At 40.4% G+C, this 18,846-nt stretch overlaps 1 protein-coding gene across 4 annotated transcripts; it reads right to left on the bottom strand.

The window, feature by feature from the left end:
- Positions 1-4,196: 4,196 nt before the first annotated feature.
- Positions 4,197-17,548, bottom strand: LOC133072627 (GTPase IMAP family member 7-like). 4 transcript variants are annotated; one of them, XM_061166087.1, is made up of 3 exons: positions 17,421-17,548; positions 12,940-13,116; positions 4,197-5,735 (listed from the first exon to the last, which is right to left on the bottom strand). In XM_061166087.1, exon 3 carries the CDS (start codon positions 5,691-5,693, stop codon positions 4,803-4,805), a length of 891 nt encoding a protein of 296 aa, XP_061022070.1. In that variant the 5' UTR covers positions 5,694-5,735; positions 12,940-13,116; positions 17,421-17,548; the 3' UTR covers positions 4,197-4,802. The 4 variants fall into 4 exon arrangements, with proteins under 4 accessions (XP_061022070.1, XP_061022072.1, XP_061022071.1 ...); XM_061166089.1 differs by having other exon boundaries at positions 4,197-5,729; XM_061166088.1 differs by lacking the exon at positions 12,940-13,116 and having other exon boundaries at positions 17,421-17,542.
- Between the last annotated feature and the right edge of the window lie 1,298 nt (positions 17,549-18,846).

The following is an 18,846-nucleotide window of genomic DNA, read 5'->3' as shown; positions in this document are numbered from 1 at the left end:
CCCATCACTTCATGGCAAATAGATGGGGAAACAATGGAGACAGTGACAGACTTTCTCTTCTTGGGTTCCAAAATCACTGCCATCATGACTGCAGCCATGAAATTAAAATATGCTTGCTCCTTGGAAGAAAAGCTATGACCAACCTAGCAGCATATTAAAAAGCAGAGACATTACTTTGCCAACAAAGTCCATCTAGTCATAGCTATTGTTTTTCTGGTAATCATGTATGGATGTGAGAATTGGACCATGAAGAAAACTGAGCACCAAAGAACTGATGCTTTTGAACTGTGGTGTTGGAGAAAACTCTTGAGAGTCCCTTGGACTGTAAGGAGATCAAACGAGTCCACCCTAGAGGAAATCAGTCCTAAATATACATTGGAAGGACTGATGTTGAAGATGAAACTCCAATACTTTGGCCACCTGATGTGAAGAACTGACTCCTGATGCTGGGAAAGATTGAGGGCAGGAGGAGAAGGGGATGACAGAGGATGAGATGGTTGGATGGCATCACTGACTCGATGGACATGAGTTTGATCAAGCTCCGGGAGTTGGTGATGGACAGGGAAGCCTGGAGTGCTGCAGTCCATGGGATAGCAAACAATCGGACATGACTGAGCAACTGAACTGCCTGGTTGAAGGAGAACATATGATAAATAGAAGCCTGGATTAGATGTCAACTCCATAACTAACTGTGTTACCTTAATATATCATTTGAATTGATTATAACAGGAATTGTAATGTCTAATTGGACCATATCACAGGGATTGTAGAAGAAAACTTAAAATAATGAAAATAAGACCATTTTCAAAAACATAAACTGCTTCTTGGAGAAGGATAAGTAGGAAAGTGACAAAGATGATGATAGTCATCACCAGCATGATCATCTTCTGTAACATGGTGCTTTGTGGATCCCAAAGTCCAGAGAAAGTAATCCAAGTTTGACAAAATTTTAGGAAACAGAATACCATTGACCATAGAACAGGACACTGTAAAATGCATTGTATGGCTCTATGATGAGAACGCCCATATCTTGGCCTGTGACCAGAAAGCGCCATAGGAGAACTTTCTAGAACATCTGGCTTATCTTTACATCCTCCTGTGTGAGATTTTATTCCCAAGGGCAAGGCCTCATCTCCCAATCTTCACCCCTGGAGACCCAGCGCTCACAAGCTCCCTTTTGGTGTCTTGGTTCCCAAAGAGAGAGAGAGTGGAAACCATTGTTGGTGTCTTCTTGGCACACCTCAGGTAGCCCTTCTAGATGATCTGGCTCTGGAAGACAGAGGGAGCCTGGTGAGGAGGTCCTGAGGCTTTGGCCAGAAAAACCTGGATGCTGAGGACTAGAAAGGACCTCAATGCATCATTCAAACCTCAGCTCAAGAAGCCCTGGGAACCTGAAGCAGTGAGAGGAGGGGAGGCCCGGGGGATGTTTGTCAGGGAAGGGGTCCTGATTAAGACTGTAAGGAGGGATGGGGTGTGGGTGCAGTGGGGGCAGCACAAAAAACAGGATCATGCTCAAGACCAGAATTTCTCACATTTTTTTGCCCATGGCTACTCTTTGTCAGCAAGTTTATATCTCAGAAGGGACACAGAGGGCATGGTGTCCTCACAAGAGTCCTCATGAGCAAGGGGCTCTCTGCAGGAGTTGGTGGAAAGTCCTGCCTCTGCTCATGGACTGGACAAGCTCTGTCCATCCCACCCTTCTATTCTCTTTCCATTTTGTTCCATTTTATCACATTCCTTCACACCAATATTCACTGCGCACCTTCTATGTGTTCAGCTCTGGGCAGTGGTGTTTATAAGAGGAGATCTCAGCCTAACTGGGGGGAGAGTCCCATCCACAGGACATAAATAGAGGGTAAAATAAAGCAGCAATTCGTGTGGGACCCAGAATGCATGAAGCAGAAGTCAGGGTCTCAGTGAGGAGAGCAGCAGGAAGCCGGCCTGTGTGACGGGGGCTGGCGAGGTGAAAAGGCAGCTGATAGTTCTTCAGGGAGGAGGGCCCTGCTGGGGGTTCTGAGAATCTCAGACTTGAATCCCTCCCCACCCTCCCTTTCTGCTTCTCTGTACATCACCCTGCCCTGGCCCTGCAGGGAGGGCAGAAGGAAGACCATCCAGTTAAAACAGGTGTGAAGTTCAAGTCAGTGCCCTGTGTGGATAAAGCAGGGCTGCCACCCCATTCTGTGCCTGCCCCCCTTCACCCCCCATGTATGTCCTTAAACCACCTTTACATCTCCTGCTCACTGATGCACTTCTCACTGAAATTTCAAAGATATAAGTGAAAATGGAGTGGAGGGAATTTGTGTTTTATTAGAACTCTGAGCAGTTTGTAATTCCCTTAATGAAAGAAACTACATGGAGAACTAAATAACAATGAAGTACAACTTTTGGAGTAAGCTACAGACAGTGTGTTAAAAAGCAAAGATACCTCTTTGCTGACAAGGATCTGTATAGATAAGGCTATGGTCTTTCCAGTAGTCACGTACAGCTGAGAGAGTTCCATAAAGAAGGCAGAAGCCAAATAATTGATACTTTTGAATTGTGGTATTGGAGAAGACTCTTGAGAGTCCTTTGGAAAGCAAGAAAATCAAACCAGTCAATCCTAAAGGACATCAATTCTGAACACTCATTGGAAGGACTGATGTTGAAGCTGAAGCTCAATACTTTGGCCACCTGGTGTGAAGAGCCAACTCATTGGAAAAGACCCTGATGCTAGGAAAGACTGAGGCAGGAGGAGAAGGGGGCAACAGAGGATTGAGATGGTTGGATGGCATCCCCGAGGCCATGGAAGTGAACTTGGGCAAACTATGAGTGATGGTGAGGGACAGGGAAGCCTGAGGTGCTGCTGTCCATGGGATCTCGAAAAGTTGGACATGAGTTGGCGACTGAACAACAACAACAGCAGTATTTAGATGAAAATTCATAATCTTCAATATGTATATTCAAATATAAGAAAGCAATAAAAAAGAAGAGCAGAGTAAAACCAATGAACTCAGAAGAAAGGATATAATAAAGAAAGGAACAGAAATTAATGAAATATAAGACAGGACAAATAAGCATATCAATATTTGAAAACGAAAGTTAATTTTTTGGAATGACTGACAAAGTTCTGCTAATACTGATTGAAATAAAAAGGACAGTGAACACAATAAAAATACTAAGTATTATAAAAAAGGATTTCAGCTATGTATTCAAGGAGATTAAAACATTTTTTTAGAGAATTCTGTGCCATAAATTTTTATGGCAATATTTGAAAATATAAATGAACAGATGATAATAAAAAAAGATAAATAAACAAGCTATAGAATTTCAGGTAGCAAAGAAAGCAATGGCATTATTAATTGCATGGGAAGAAATATTTTCTTGATATTTCTCAAATTGTATCCTTTAAATATTTGATTCTTTTAAATTTTTCTAGAAATCTAGACAAACCAATGGTAAACAAGACCAATGTGTTAAGAAACATACTAGAGATAATGCATGCATTTGCAATAATTACTTTTTTAAAACAAAGCTTTCTTTTGTTTTTGTCAAATTATTACCATCCCTCAAACGTGTCCCCTTTGAGCTATAGTCTAACCCTCTTTCCACTTCCGACAACACATTTGAAACTTTTCCTGAAACATCGACTTAAGAGTTAGGGATCCTAAAAGAGAACTATTCTTTTTATTTTATGGCTACCTCTTACAGCTTTACCATTTACCTTAATCACCAGATTGGGCATTTTTGAAAATTAAAATTCATTCTTAGGTCAAGCTGTGATCCCTGGAAAACAGTCAGGAGTTCTACTGCAGACACACCACAGGCTTGGCAGGACAGGACTCCTACACAGGTGTATTTTACTGGTGAGACCTGAGAGCCCCCAGTGCCTGTGGCTGGACATTTGGTTGGAGGTGACAGCTGGTCAGATAGGACTGGGCAGAGAGGGATCCAGAAGACAAATGTCCTCATCTAATTCTCTGACTCCCATGGATCCTCTGTTGGCCTCCTCACTGGTGGTGTCTGAGAGAGAGTCAGAGAACATTGCACCCCAGGATGTGGTCCCTGGCAGGGCCAAAGGACCAAAAAGGGAAGAAAGTGGATCTGCAGGGGGAAATGGAACATTCTGGCACAGAGCAATCTGAATTTATAGGCAGAAGAACTTTAAGCCAGCACCTAGAAAAGGAAAGCGGGGACAAATAAGACAACCGTTTTTGAAATGACCCTTTGGAATTATTGTTTATTTGAGGTTATTAAAAATGTTATTATTTGTCTTTTTGTTCATTTGTTGGGTAAAAAATATACTAAAATAGATTTAAGGGTCTATAGTAAAAAGTAAGTTTCCTCCCACCCCCGATTTCCAGAATCTGAAATTCCTTTCCCCAGTGGCAAGCAGAGGGGCCAATATTTAAAGAAATATTTTGTATATATGTATAAACATACATTACACCTTGTACTAGTTATTTACTGCTGTGTAACAAATTACCCAAAACTTAGTGGCTAAAAACAACAAACATTTATCATCTCATCTCTCACCAACCAGAGAACAACATTGCTGGAGGGGAATGGAAGCTTTGCTGATATTTACACAATATTCACAAGGGGCCTGTGTAATGTGTTTCACAGGTAGTGCCAATGCTCAATGCAAGATGCATTTCAGCCTTGTAATTCCTTTCATTTGAGTCTTTGAACCATGTCCAATGAACCAGAGCTCAAACTAAGCAATTTTGTAGTTGGTATTTGTTGGAGGGGAGGCAGTCATGGAGAGCAATAGGGAGTGAGCTGGAGAGATGCTTTGCTAACTATAGTAAATTGTGAGAAAACAGTTACTTCTTGAACAAAGGAAATATTCTTGAAAGAAGCTTCATAATTTCACCAAATACATGGCTAAATATATTGTCTTGAGCCTCCTTCCTAATGTTTCTTAGTTTTTCTTCATATTCTATCTTTAGTAATTTAATTTTCCCCTCTTTTTCCTGCATAATCTTCTTGCATGCTTGAACACACTCCTTTTCCACTTTTTGGATTTCTATTTCTAATTGATCAGCATATCTTTTATTCAACACTTCCTCCAGCTTTCTCAGGCTTTCCAATGCGCCCTTGTATTTGGGGTCAGAAAAGTAAGTCCCTTGGTTGTTCTGCACCATCTTGTCTATCAGCTCCACCAGCTCCTGCACCTGAGCTTCCCTCTCAGCCTTTGTCTTTCCGCTGTTACTGATGGCACAGCAGCGGTGTCCACACTCCTGGAGGAGGCTTCGTAGGTTTACATCTGCATGCTTCAAAAAGTCGCTCAGGCTCTGGTCCCCCAGGTGATCTCTGAAAGTGAATAAGATGATCATATACTTCATGGCTGCTTTCCCAAACAGATCCTTGACCAACGCCACGGTTTTCTGGTCTTCCAGTGTGTAGCAGCCCAGCCTCAGGACCAAGACGATGGCGTGAGGCCCGGGACAGGAGGCGAGAATACACCGGCTGATTTCCCTGCGGGTGGTGTTCAGGCTCTCCTTGGTATGAAAGAGCCCTGGGGTGTCAACAACGAGAAGGTCTCTCCCCTTCCATTCCCGGCATGCTTTCTGACAAGTTTTGGTAACAGCGTGGGCAGCAATCCTAGAGTCGAATACTTTTTCCCCGAGGATGGCGTTTGCAGTAGCACTTTTCCCACTTCCGGTCTTCCCGACCAGCACGATCCTCAGACTGATGTCCTGGGCGGCAGCCATGTCCACATCAGAGGCTATGGAGTGTAGGCGAGTCAGCTATAGCTTACAAAGAAAAGAAAAAAAAAGTGTTTAGATTAAGTTGAAACCATTCCCAACCCTGATTTCTTACTCTACTTAATATATAAATCATTCCAAGTCTTCTAAGTCAGGTGAAGTATTTTTATGGAGGATATTCGTTCTTTGATATCTTCTATTTATTATTCTAATTCTCATTAAATGCCTCTCCTGTGTTGCTGTGATGCAAGTAGCATTTGCATTTTTAAATTTGTTTTTTACCATAATTTTTTTCCCATTTAACAAAGTAATATATACATTTTGTTTTGAAAAAGTCTAGGTTTAAAAATTGAATTTGAGGAATCCTGGGGGCAGTAGTTAGCATCCTGTCCTATGAAAGAGTACTCATTAAAAAGCAGTAGTAATTCTGGACTCAAACAGAAAGAAAGCATGGATGGAGGAGACAGCACAACAGTCCCACATGGAGACTCTCAGTATGGAAGGAAAGCAACCGCATGGTGAGACATGTGAAGACTGTCCTGAAATTTGCATATGCCACATAGAACTAACCTCGTCTTATTTCTCAAATTGCACAAAGGAAGATAAACATGGTGTTCTAATTGTGAAAGTACTCTAATATTTAGAAGCAATAATGGGTGCCTTATGATTTATCATAACATAAAATGTTTGAAGTGGGTTTGATGGTCATCAGGCTACATAGTTGAGACAATAATCCTGCAGTGACTGAGAAAACAGATCTGCTAATGTTAACATTTTAAATTACATGCATCTATTGTGGGTAAATAGTGCTTACCAATATTGACCCTCACCAGATGGTCAATACTGAAATCAGATTGATTATATTCTTTACAGCTGAAGATGGAGAAGCTCTATACAGATAGGAAAAATAAGACCTGAAGCTCTCTGTGGCTCAGGTCATGAGCTCCTTATTGCAAAATTCAGGCGTAAATTGAAGAAAGTAGGGAAAACCACTAGACCATTCAGGTTTGACATAAATTAAATCCCTTATAATCATACAGTGGAGGTGATGAATAGATTCAAGGGATTAGATTCAGTACACAGAGTGCCTGAAGAACTATGGACAGAGGTTCGTAACATTGTACATGAGGTGATAACTGAAACCATACCCAGGAAAAAGAAATGTAAGCAGGTAAAGTGGTTGTCTGAGGAGGCCTTACAAATAGATAAGAAAAGTAGAGCACCAAAAGGCAAAGGACAAAGGGAAATATAGACCCAACTGAATGCTGAGTTCCAGAGAATAATAAGGAGAGAGAAGAAAGCCTTCTTAAGTGAACAATGCAAAGAAATAGAGGAAAACAATAGAATGGGAAAGACTACCGCTCTCTTCAAGATAACTGGGCTTCCCTGGTGGCTCAGACAGTAAAGAATCTGCCTGCAATTCAGGAGACCAGGATTTGATCCCTGGGTCAGGAAGATTCCCCGGAAAAGGAAATGGCTACCCACTCCAGTATTTTTGCCTGGAGAATTCTATGAGCAGAGGAGCCTGGTGGGCTACAGTGGATTACAGTCCTGGGGTTGCAAAGAGTTGGACATGGCTGAATGACTTTTATCCACAAGGGGATATTTCATGCAAAGAAGGGCAAGATAAAGGGCAGAAATGGCAAGGATCTAACAGAACAGAAGAGATTAAGAAAAGGTGACAAGAATACACAGAAGAACTATACAAAAAAGGTCTTAATGACCCAGATAATCACATGGGGTCAGTCACCTAAAGCCAAACATCCTGGAGTGTGAACTCAAGTGGGCCTTAGGAAGAATTACTATAAACAAAGCTAGTGGAGGTGATGGGATTTCAACAGAGCTATTTAAAATTCTAAAAGATGATGCTGTTAAAGATCTGCACTCAATATGCTTGCAAATTTTGGAAACTCAGCAGTGGCCACAGGAGTGGGAAAAGTTTTCATCCAAACCCCAAAGAAAGGCAATGCCAAAGAATGTTCAAATGTCTGTATGATTGTGCTCATTTCACATGCCAGCAAGGTAATGCTCAAAATCCTTCAAGTTAGGCTTCAACAGCACATGAAGCAAGAGCTTCCAGATGTACAAGCTGGATTTAGAAAAGGCAGAGAAAGCAGGGATCAAATTGCCAACAATGCTGGATCATAGAAAAAGCAAGAGAATTCCAGAAAAAACATCTACTGCTGCTTCATTGACTAGAGTAAAGCCTTTGAATATGGATCACAACAAACTGGAAAACTCTTAAAGAGATAGGAATACAAGGCCCCCTTACATGTCTCTGGTTCTAACTGGTCAAGAGGCAACAATTAGAATCAGACATGGAACAATGGACTGGTTCAAAACTGGGAAAGGAGTGTCTCAAGGCTGTATATTGCCACTCTATTTATTTAACTTCTGTGTAGAGTACATCATGTGAAATGCTGGGCTGAATGAATCACAAGCTGGAATTAAGATTGCTGAGAGAAACATCAACAACCTCAGATATGCAGATGATGCCACTTTAATGGCAGAAAGTGAAGATGAACAAGAGTCTCTTGATGAGAGTGAAAGAGGAGAGTGGAAAAACTGGTTTAAAACTCAGTATTCTAAAAGCAAAGATCATGGCATCCAAGTCCCATCACTCCATGGCAAATAGATGGGGAAAAAGTGGAAACAGTACCAGATTTTACTTTGGTGTGCTCCAAAATCACTGTGGATATTGACTGAAGCCACAAAATTAAAAGACACTTGCTCCTTGAAAGAAAAGCTATGACACACCTAGACAGCATATTAAAAAGCAGAGATATCACCTTGCCGACAAAAGTCTATATAGTCAAAGCTATGGTTTTTCCAGTAGTCATGTATGGATGTGAGAGTTGGACCATAAATAAGGCTGAGCACTGAAGAATTGATGCTTTTGAACTGTGGTGATGGAGAAGACCCATGAGAGTCCCTTGGCCAGCAAGGAGATCTAACCAGTCAATCCTAAAGGAAATCAACTCTGAATATTCACTGGAAGGACTAATACTGAAGCTGAAGCTCCAGTACTTTGGCCACTGATGCTGAAGCTGAAGCTCCAGTACTTTGGACATCCTGATGTGAAGAGCCAACTCATTGGAAAAGACCATGATGCTGGGAAAGATTGAGGGCAAGAAGGTGGTGACAGAGGATGAGATGGTTGGAGGCATCACCAGCTCAGTGGACATGAGTTTGAGCAAACCCTGGGAGATAGTGAAGGACAAGGAAGCCTGGCAGGCTTCAGTTCATAGGGTCACAAAGAGTTGGACACAGCTTAACAACTGAAAAACACAACAGAGACATAACACTGAAGTAGAACAGGATTCATGGAAGGAAGAACAGAGAAAGTAGTGGAAAAGCTCCTCGCAAGATAGCATCAGCTCTCACATGGTTTCACAGGAGAATTCCATGAAACCCTCAGCAATCATGGGGACTTGATTCCTGAGAATCCCAATTTTACTTAAATTATTCCAGAATATAGGAAAATAAGGTAAACGTTAAAATTCTAAGAAGTAAATGTAACTTTGAGCCACAAAGTTGACCAAGATTTTATCAAACAGAAAGCTATAGATGAATCTCATGTATGAATATCAATACAAAATCCTAATAAAGTGTTAATGAAAACAGAATCTGATCTTAAAAAATTATTTAAAATATTTATCTATTTGGCCACACCAGCACATGGATCTTCAATCTTCATTGTGATATATTGCCGGGAGCCATTATGGGAGGTCCCGCCCATGACGAGGTCATGAAAAAAATACCGGGCAGGCAAGGCCGTCCGGGACCCCATCCATGACGAGGTCACGAGGAAAAAACCTGACAGGCAAGACCGCCTAGGATAAGGGACCCTCCAGGTTGGCCTCGGCCTCTACCCCACCCTATATCCTCCCCACTTTCTGCCGTTGTTCTTGTTTACCCTGCTGTGGATTCTTGTGTTGCCTGCCGAGAGCTCTCCTGCTCCTCTTTCACTGAATAAAGACCAACTTAAAATGCTAATTAATAAATCTCCTGGATGCTGGTACCCTATGAAGGGGCCAGGGATGAAGGAAATGCTTCAGTTCAAACCCTTTTGCTGGCATTCTGGCTTGTTTGACAAATGTGTGCTCTCATTGCAAAAAATGCTCATGATTGTTCTAGACATCCTAAGCACAGTATGCTAACAAAAGAAACTATTAAGCATAGGCCCCTTTGCGGGGTGAGAAAAGCTCCACAAATAAAATAGCCACAAATGTGCCTAATAGAAAATACTTTAGATAGAGATTAGCTGGTGACTTCTTGCAGGAAGTTAACTTTTAGACTAAGAGCCTGTTTTGTGCCATATCTGCTGTTTCTGCAGTCCTTCGCATTTCTGTTCTGTAAAAATGTAATCCTATCTAGTTCCCATAGAGATGATGCTTATTAGAAAGAAAATAGATTAATTACAAGAAAAACAGGGTTGGCTACTGAAGTTGCTTAAGTCACACCAGGTGCAAACCATAAAATGTTAGCAGGCCTGAAGGCCAAATGATAAGAAAGACTCTTGTGAACAGTAGTATGTGGGTGACATCCTGTTTCTGTTGAAGGTCAAGTTGCTGTAATGTTTTGAGATGCCCTGTGTGTAAGCAATATGCACTTCCCCCAAAGATGTTGTTAAGGGTATAAAGGGGCCATGCAAAAATAAACTTCAGACTTAGCCCCTGAGTTTGTCTCATTCTCTCTCTCATTCGCTGACGCCGTTCATCCTGAGGGTTCCCCTGGATCCTGCTGGGGCTGGACCCTGGCAATATATTTTTTAAATGCAGCATGTAGGATCTTTAGTTATTGCAGTTGAACTCTTAATTGTGATATGTGAGATATATTTCCCTCACCAAAATGAATCTGGGGCCCGTATATTGGGAGTGTGAACCACCAGGGGCATTCTCAGAATCTGACAACATTTTAAAAAGGGTTACATCATAACCAAGTGGGATTTACTCTGGAACACTAGAGTGAGGGGGGAGGTTCAATAAGAGGAAAATTGCTATATTAGTATAGCCTTTCAAAGTAAAAACATTTCATAAAATATGAATTGACACATACTTTCTTATCTATTTCTCTACTCATCCTGAAAGCCAGCAACTTACTTAACGGAGAAATACTTTCTCACTAAAACTATAATCATTCCACCTCACTTTCCAATGGTTTCTGTGATATCCATCAATGCAAATAGAAGAGAAAGTGATTATAGGAATGAGAATTAGGGGAAAAAAAAGGAGAAGCCAGATAGTAAATAACATCATTGAGCCTCTTAGAGTATTGGTGCACAAATAGGCCAGTGTGTGTGTGTGTGGGGGGGGGGGGTGCAGAACAACAGAAAATCTCTACAAATGCTCATTTGCATAGGGAAATTCAGTATATAATAAAGGCAACATTCCATATCAGAAGAGAGTAGATGGACATTGTAATGAGAAGTATTGAAATAACTGAATAACCATTTGAAAAAGCATAAAATTGGATTCATTCCTCATACCAATGCAAGAAGTATCCCAAATTCATCAAGTATTTGTTAAAAACTATATTCTATTGAAGAAAGCAAACAAATTCTTTCAAAACATGAGAGTGAGGAAAACATTTCTAAGTTCAGTTCAGTTCAGTTGCTCAGTCGTGTCTGACTCTTTGCGACCCCATAAATCACAGCACATCAGGCCTCCCTGTCCATCACCAACTGCCGGAGTTTACTCAAACTCATGCCTATCGAGTCGGTGATGCCATCCAGCCATCTCATCCTCTGTTGTCCCCTTCTCCTCCTACCCCCAATCCCTCCAAGCATCAGGGTCTTTTCCAATGAGTCAACTCTTCGCATGAGGTGGCCAAAGTATTGGAGTTCCAGCTTCAGCATCAGTCCTTCCAATGAGCACTCAGGACTGATCTTCAGGATGGACTGGTTGGATCTCCTTGCAGTCCAAGGGACTCTCAAGAGTTTTCTCCAACACCACAGTTCAAAAGCATCAATTTTTCGGCACTCAGCTTTCTTCACAGTCCAACTCTCACATCCATACATGACCACTGGAAAAACCATAGCCTTGACCAGACAGACCTTTGTTGGCAAAGTAATGTCTCTGCTTTTTAACAGGCTCTCTAGGTTGGTCATAACTTTCCTTCCAAGCAGTAAGCGTCTTTTAATTTCATGGCTGCAGTCACCATCTGCAGTGATTTTAGAGCCCCCCCCCCCCCACCAGAAAAAAAGCCTGACACTGTTTCCACTGGTTCCCCATCTATTTCCCATGAGGTGATGGGACCAGATGTCATGATCTTAGTTTTCTGAATGTTGAGCTTTAAGCCAACTTTTTCACTCTCCTCTTTCACCTTCATCAAGAGGCTTTTTAGTTCACCTTCAATTTCTGCCATAAGGGTGGTGTCATCTGCATATTTGAGGTTATTGATATTTCTCCTGGCAATCTTCATTCCAGCTTGTGCTTCTTCCAGTCCAGTGTTTCTCATGATGTACTCTGCATATAAGTTAAATAAGCAGGGTGACAACATATAGCCTTGATGTACTCCTTTTCCTATTTGGAACCAGCCTGTTGTTCCATGTCCAGTTCTAACTGTTGCTTCCTGACCTGCATACAGGTTTCTCAAGAGGCAGGTCAGGTGGTCTGGTATTCCCATCTCCTTCAGAATTTTCCACAGTTTATTGTGATCCACACAGTCGAAGGCTTTGGTGTAGTCAATAAAGCAGAAATAGATGTTTTTCTGGAACTCTCTTGCTTTTTCGATGATCCAGCAGATGTTGGCAATTTGATCTCTGGTTCCTCTGCCTTTTCTAAAACCAGCTTGAACATCTGGAAGTTCACGATTCATGTATTGCTGAAGCCTGGCTTGGAGAATTTTGAGCATTACTTTACTAGCGTGTGAGATGAGTGCAATTGTGGGGTAGTCTGAGCATTCTTTGGGATTGCCTTTCTTAGGGATTGGAATGAAAACGGACCTCTTCCAGTCCTGTGGCGACTGCTGAGTTTTCCAAATTTGCTGGCATATTGAAACTGAGCCCCAAATACAGATGCAATATGGAATCCAATTGATAAATTTGACTTTCAGTTTCTGGTTATATGTCAGAAGCTTGGAAGTCACTACTCCATCCTAAGAATAAGTGAAAGTTGAATGGACTGAAAAATCAACTTTTCTCGAATACTTCAGAGGTTGCTTTGAGGAGACAGGGTAAGGTGCTGCCCTCAAGACTGGGGAACAGACAGGCACATACAAGGAGTCATGGCTCAGGAGAGGAGAGACTCACCGTGGGCACCAATGCTGGGGCAGCAAAACTGGGATTGACCAGTTCCTCGATGGTCAGTGTGGAGTTAAAATTCCAGGAGGATCCTGTCACAGAGCGACCCCACACTTTTGTGAGTTTTACTTCTGGGAGCCCCACTAGGTTCTGATAGTAAATATCCAAAAAATCCCCTGGTGCTTCCTGCAGGGAGCGGAAAAGAAATCATTTTGAAACAGGGCAAAGCATCTTGTTCTTCTCAACAAGGCCTGCCCTCAGAGGAAAGCAGAGCCTGACCTGCTGGGGTTTAATCAGAGCCCAACTCACTTAGAGAAAGAAAAATATACCACTACAGTCAGTTCTAAGCCATTCACGTAGGAAAAGGGAAATACCCACCTCCAGTCCACTTGAATGCTCGAACCCGGATTGGGGGAGAAAAATGCTTGTGAGGCTCACAGTCCAGAGGCAAAGGTTCACTAGAACTGAGATGTGCTAGTAGGATGATAGACTATATCCCCTCCCCCACCCCAGCACCACAGTACTAAAGGCTTCTTTACAGCAGCAGTTCTGTTTACCCAGGACATCATGTCCAGCTGATGAGAAAAATGACCAGACATACTAAAGAGCAAAAAACATAATTTGAAAAGACAGAGCAAGCATCAGAACTAGACATGGCAGTGTCAACCAAACAAAAACTCACAACCTATAAGTTGAGAATGATGTTGTATTTGAGGAATTACTGAGGACTCTAGCTTGGGAGACACTCTCTCAGATGGATCTGAGGAACTATTCCAAAGAGGGAGTGGAGGAGACAGGATATATAGGAATCTTCATTGAAAACAAAACAAAGGAAAACAAAATGTATGGTCAAACATCAAAAGATTACTTCTAATCACAAAAAGCCAGACACTCAAATTAATGATAATAGTGCTTTTCTACATATGGGAGGATGCTAGAGTCTGGGCTCATTGAAACCATTCTTTTGATATGCATCTTAGCTATTTAGGGCCAGTACCCTGTTTTTCTCCAATCTAAATTCCCCTCAGGGCACACTGTCTGGGGCTGCAATGCTGATGACTTGATAGTGGGCAACAATCATTACTTATTGAAATGGCAGGCAAGATTTATTTGTCCACCCAGGGATCTTGGAATGATTAGACCAGGAATTCAAAACAACTAAGATGAATATTCTAGGGCTCTAATGTAAGAGCAGAAGGGCCATGTAAGCAGAGACATGAAATCCTAAGAACCAAAAATAAGTGTTTGCGATCAAAAATAGTGTAACAGAAAAGAAGAATGCCTTGGATGAGCTAATTAGAGCAGCCCAGATTATAGTCTTCAGGATCAGTTTCTGCTCAAATAAACCAAGATCTCTTGGAGAAATAACTGATTTAAAATCTGAGGCTGGAAATGCATAAAAAGACCTTGGATCATTTTGTTGGACTTTTTTTTTGTCTCTGCTTCCTGATGCAAACAAACTAAACTGTAAATAAATTATGAGATAATCCATGAAATCTAATGAAAGGATATTTGATAAAATTAAAAATTTATACTACCTTTTATATTGTGGTTATATTTTTTAGAAAATAATCTTTCTATTTCTATGCATCCTAAAATATTTGCAGCCACCTTCTAGTGAAGTTTTGTGGGAATCTAGATGATAAGTCAGTAGGCAAAGTTCTAATCTTTCCTTGTCAACCTGTTTGAGCCTTGCAGAGTCACCAGTTCTCTCGTATTTGGTTCTTTTTTCAGTGAATAAAGAGAATTAGAGTAGGTTTAATGGAATGCTGTCCAAATTGCTTTCCAGTTCTGAAGGTCTGCCTTGGGGTCACTAACCTGTATTGAAGGAAAACAACAGGTTTCCAGGTAACATTATCACAACATACATTGGCTAAAAAGTACACTATGAAGACAGGCTCAGCCCCACCTAACAAAGAATAAGTGTACAATACATTACGTATCCTATGTTCTAGCCTCTGGCAACCACCTCTCCACTCACTGATTCTATGACTTTGACTATTTTGTATATAAATGGAATCATAGAGTGTTTGTCTTTCTGTGACTGGCTTATTTCAGTGAGCATACTGTTCTCACATTTCATTTGTATTGTCTCATATGGCATGATTTTCCCTTTTTTAAGGTTGAATAATATTCCACTGTATGCATTTTTTTTTTTAAATCCACTCATCTGTTAATGGATATTCAGGCTGTTTCCACCTCTTGAATATTGGGAATAGTGCTCTAATAAATATGGAAATGCTAGTGATTCTTCAAGATTCTGTTTTCAATTTTTTGAATCAATGCCCAGAAGTGAAATTGAAATTGCAGGATCATTTAGTACTTCTATTTTTAATTTTTTGAGACACCTCCAGACTGTTTTATGGTTAGAGCTCATCTTAAGTGTTCTTACCATAATAAAAGTTAAAAAAATTAAAACTATGAGTAATGTGGTAGTTATAGCTATAAGTATAGGACCATAGGACTGAGAGGGGGAACACATCACAATATTATATAATTAGAAAACAGAAAGTTATCCAAAAAAAAAAAAGCCCAATGCATCAGCTGGGCAAACACCACTCAAAAAATGAAAAAGGAAGAAGTTAAACAAAAATGTTTGTGCACTATTTCTCTACACATAAATGAATATGATACATAAAAATGGAATCAAATCACAGGAGAACGTAACCCAATGTAAAGAATATTCCCTCATGTGCTTTAGACTATGAAAGACTATAATTAGAATACAAACTCAAAAACAAAATTCCTAAGAGGAGATGTTAGAATGAAGAATGAGAAGAAAATGCAGACTCAAAGAAACAAAGTGAAGATGAAAAGTGTAATCATTTTAGGACCCATAAATGAGTTAGAAGCAAAGAGGTCAGAAAAGATATAACTCAAAAGTAAATGTCTTATTAATAGGAAAGCCTTAGTAAGAAACACAACAAATGAAAGTCTGAAAGACCAGAAGATTCAACAGTTAGAGAACAACTAAAATGTGAGTAGGAACAACAGCAAATCCTACTTAAAAAGGATTGCTGTTGCTGAAGTTAACAAATCAATCAATAAAACCCAGGAAGCATAATCCAGTAGTTTCCTTGAAATGGGAAAAATAACCCCCTCAAAAATCTAACTCTTTAGGAAAAAGAAGACATTTCATTCCCTGGAAACTTGATGTAGGATATTTAACACTGAATTCTCATTTGATATGACATACCACATTCCAAGCACAAAAAAGGAATTCTCAAGTTACTCAAGGAAAAAAGTAAATAATAGGGGGGTTGGGTTGGCTTCACAATTTTCTATAAGCAACACAGAAACAGTAGTAACAGTGGTTTCATAGCAGAATGTTAAGATTCCTGGAAAATGTAAAACTAATACATAATACATAATAATAATACATAACAAATAGTAGGAGGTTGGAGAAAGGAGATTAAAAAATGTCTGCAGTTTTTTCACTGTCTAATGTCTAAAAGGAAACCACTAGGTATTTTGCATAAGTTTTTAGTCCTGAAAGATCTTTCTGGAATAAATAAATCATCAGTTTATCAAGGACCAAGGTCAGGCTCTGAATATGAATGCATGCATGTTACAAACTAAGGATGACCTCTAGCTTGTCCTGTTGCTTTTGAGTTGCATTTGCTCCCAGAATACACATGCAAAATTGGACATATTTTCAAGAAAAAGAAAATGACATCACAGTATAAATTCATTTATTAGGATTGCACTTATTACTCTTCTACAAGGGTTGGCAAATTTGAAAAGGACCAGCAGTAAATACAATATTTTACACTTTGTATCACAGCCAGTCCAATCTGGTTGGAACACAAAAGTGGCCCCAGACCACAGTGAGCTAGTAAGTGGATTAGGTAGCTCTGTTACACTGTAACTTTATTTACAAAGGGGTGGCAGGCTGTATAGGGCCTATGGAGGGTGGTTTGTGCACTCTTGCTCCAGAGTCAGAAATTTGTGTATATCATGCAGGAAAAAAAAAAATGTTTTAAGTGTTAAATGTTCTAAAAACACTAACCTTTTGTGATAAATGTTATTTTGTGATAACATGCATTTTGTGATAAATGTTCATCACTAAAATATGGGCACATTTTTGAAAACTCAGTGAAATAGAGAGCAGTCTGCAAAGAGAATAAATAAAAATTATATATAGTTCTACTCCCAAATTAGAGGCTATTTCTTATGAACATCTCTCCTTCCTTTTGTGTGTCTTGTATTCCAATGGTAACATATTAATGATTTTATATCATGATATTTATACCTAATATTATATCATAAAGACTTTTGAAAACAACTAAAACTTTTGTAAGCAAAAAAACAAAAAAAATAAACCCTGTCTGGTTAAATATGAGATGTGTGGACATCACATGAATAAATCCCTCAGCTTCCCCTCCTACAACCTTTCCGCTCCCACGCGGGCCCCCATCTATTCCTCTGCCCTCTGCCCCCTCCCGCAGCCCTCTCACAAGCTCCGTTGCCCTCGTCTTGGCCAGTCTCACCTTCTCTTGCAGAACTGGTGAGATCTCAGCTTCTCTCCAGGAAAGCTACGCGAACTGGTATTTGCTTTCATTTGACGAAAAGTGTGTTCGTTCCCTCTGCAGTCTCTGACCACAGGAAGCTGAGGTTGGGTGGAGTGATGAAGATTATGTTTTGTAGTCAAATATAAAGAGAAAGCATTTCCCAGTAATGTGATTGGCGCTTCGGTGTTGCCTCGCAGGGACCTTTACTTCCATGTACCTGCTGAACTATTAAGATTCCAAAATCTGAATCATTGCTTTAGATTATAGTGTTGGCTTCAGAAAACCCATTGAAGTGGCCCCGATTTTCAAAAAGACAACTAAACTTGCTTCATAATGTTTTGTTTCAGGTGTACAAGAAATCAATATATATAGGGCCTCCCTGGTGGCTCAGACAGTAAAGAGTCTGCCTGCAATGCGGGAGACACAGGTTTGATCCCTGGATCGGGAAGAGTCCTTGGAGCAAGGCATGGCAACCCACTCCAGTATTTTTCCCTGGAAAACCCCATGAACAGAGGAGCATGGTGGGCTACAGTCCATGGGGTTGCAAAGAGTCAGACATGACTGAGTGACTAACACTTTCACTTTATATATATATGGTTATATATAGGTTAAGATTATATATAATAACCATTATAGGTTAAGCTATTGTATATAGTTCCCTGTGCAATACAGTAGGTCCTTGTTTATCTATTTTATATACAGTAGTATCTATCTGCTAATCTCAAACTCCTAATTTATCCCTCCCCACCATCCCCTCTGGTAACTCTGTTTTCTATGTCTGTGAGTCTATTCTGTTTTGCAAATAAGTTAATCTGTATTTTAGAGTCCACATGTAAGTGATAATATAAAATGTTTTTCTTTCTCTGACTTCACTTACTATGATAACCTCTAGCTCCATCCACGTTCCTGCAAATGACATTATGTCATTCTTTTCTATGGCCAGCAGTCCATTATATATATATATATATATATATATATATAATGAACATTTAGGTTTCTTCTATGTCTTTGCTATTGTGACTAGTGCTGCAATAAACACTGGATGCATGAATGTTCTCAAATTTGGGTTTTTGTCTTTTCCAGATATCCAGGAGTGGGATTACAGGATTACATGGCAACCCCACTTCTAGTTTTTTAAAGAACCTCCATACTGTTTTCCATTGTGGCTGTACCAATTTACATTCCCACCAACAGTGTAGAAAGGGTCCCTTTGTTCCACACCCTCTCTTGTATTTGCATTTTTGGAGATGGTGAAATGATCTAAATTTTGCTCAGTATAGTATCTGGTATGATCTGCCACTGAGACCCACCTCCCCGCCCTCAGAGCTCCAGCGCCAGGTGATGTGGCTGCGGCCTCTTTGTGACTCATCACAGCCCAGTGTCTCCTTCCGCCCCGTCCTACATC

Source organism: Dama dama, chromosome 18, assembly GCF_033118175.1.
Source record: "Dama dama isolate Ldn47 chromosome 18, ASM3311817v1, whole genome shotgun sequence".
NCBI lineage: Eukaryota > Metazoa > Chordata > Mammalia > Artiodactyla > Cervidae > Dama > Dama dama.
Note: the sequence above shows the minus strand (reverse complement) of the source record. Positions and strands in the feature narration are given on the sequence as shown.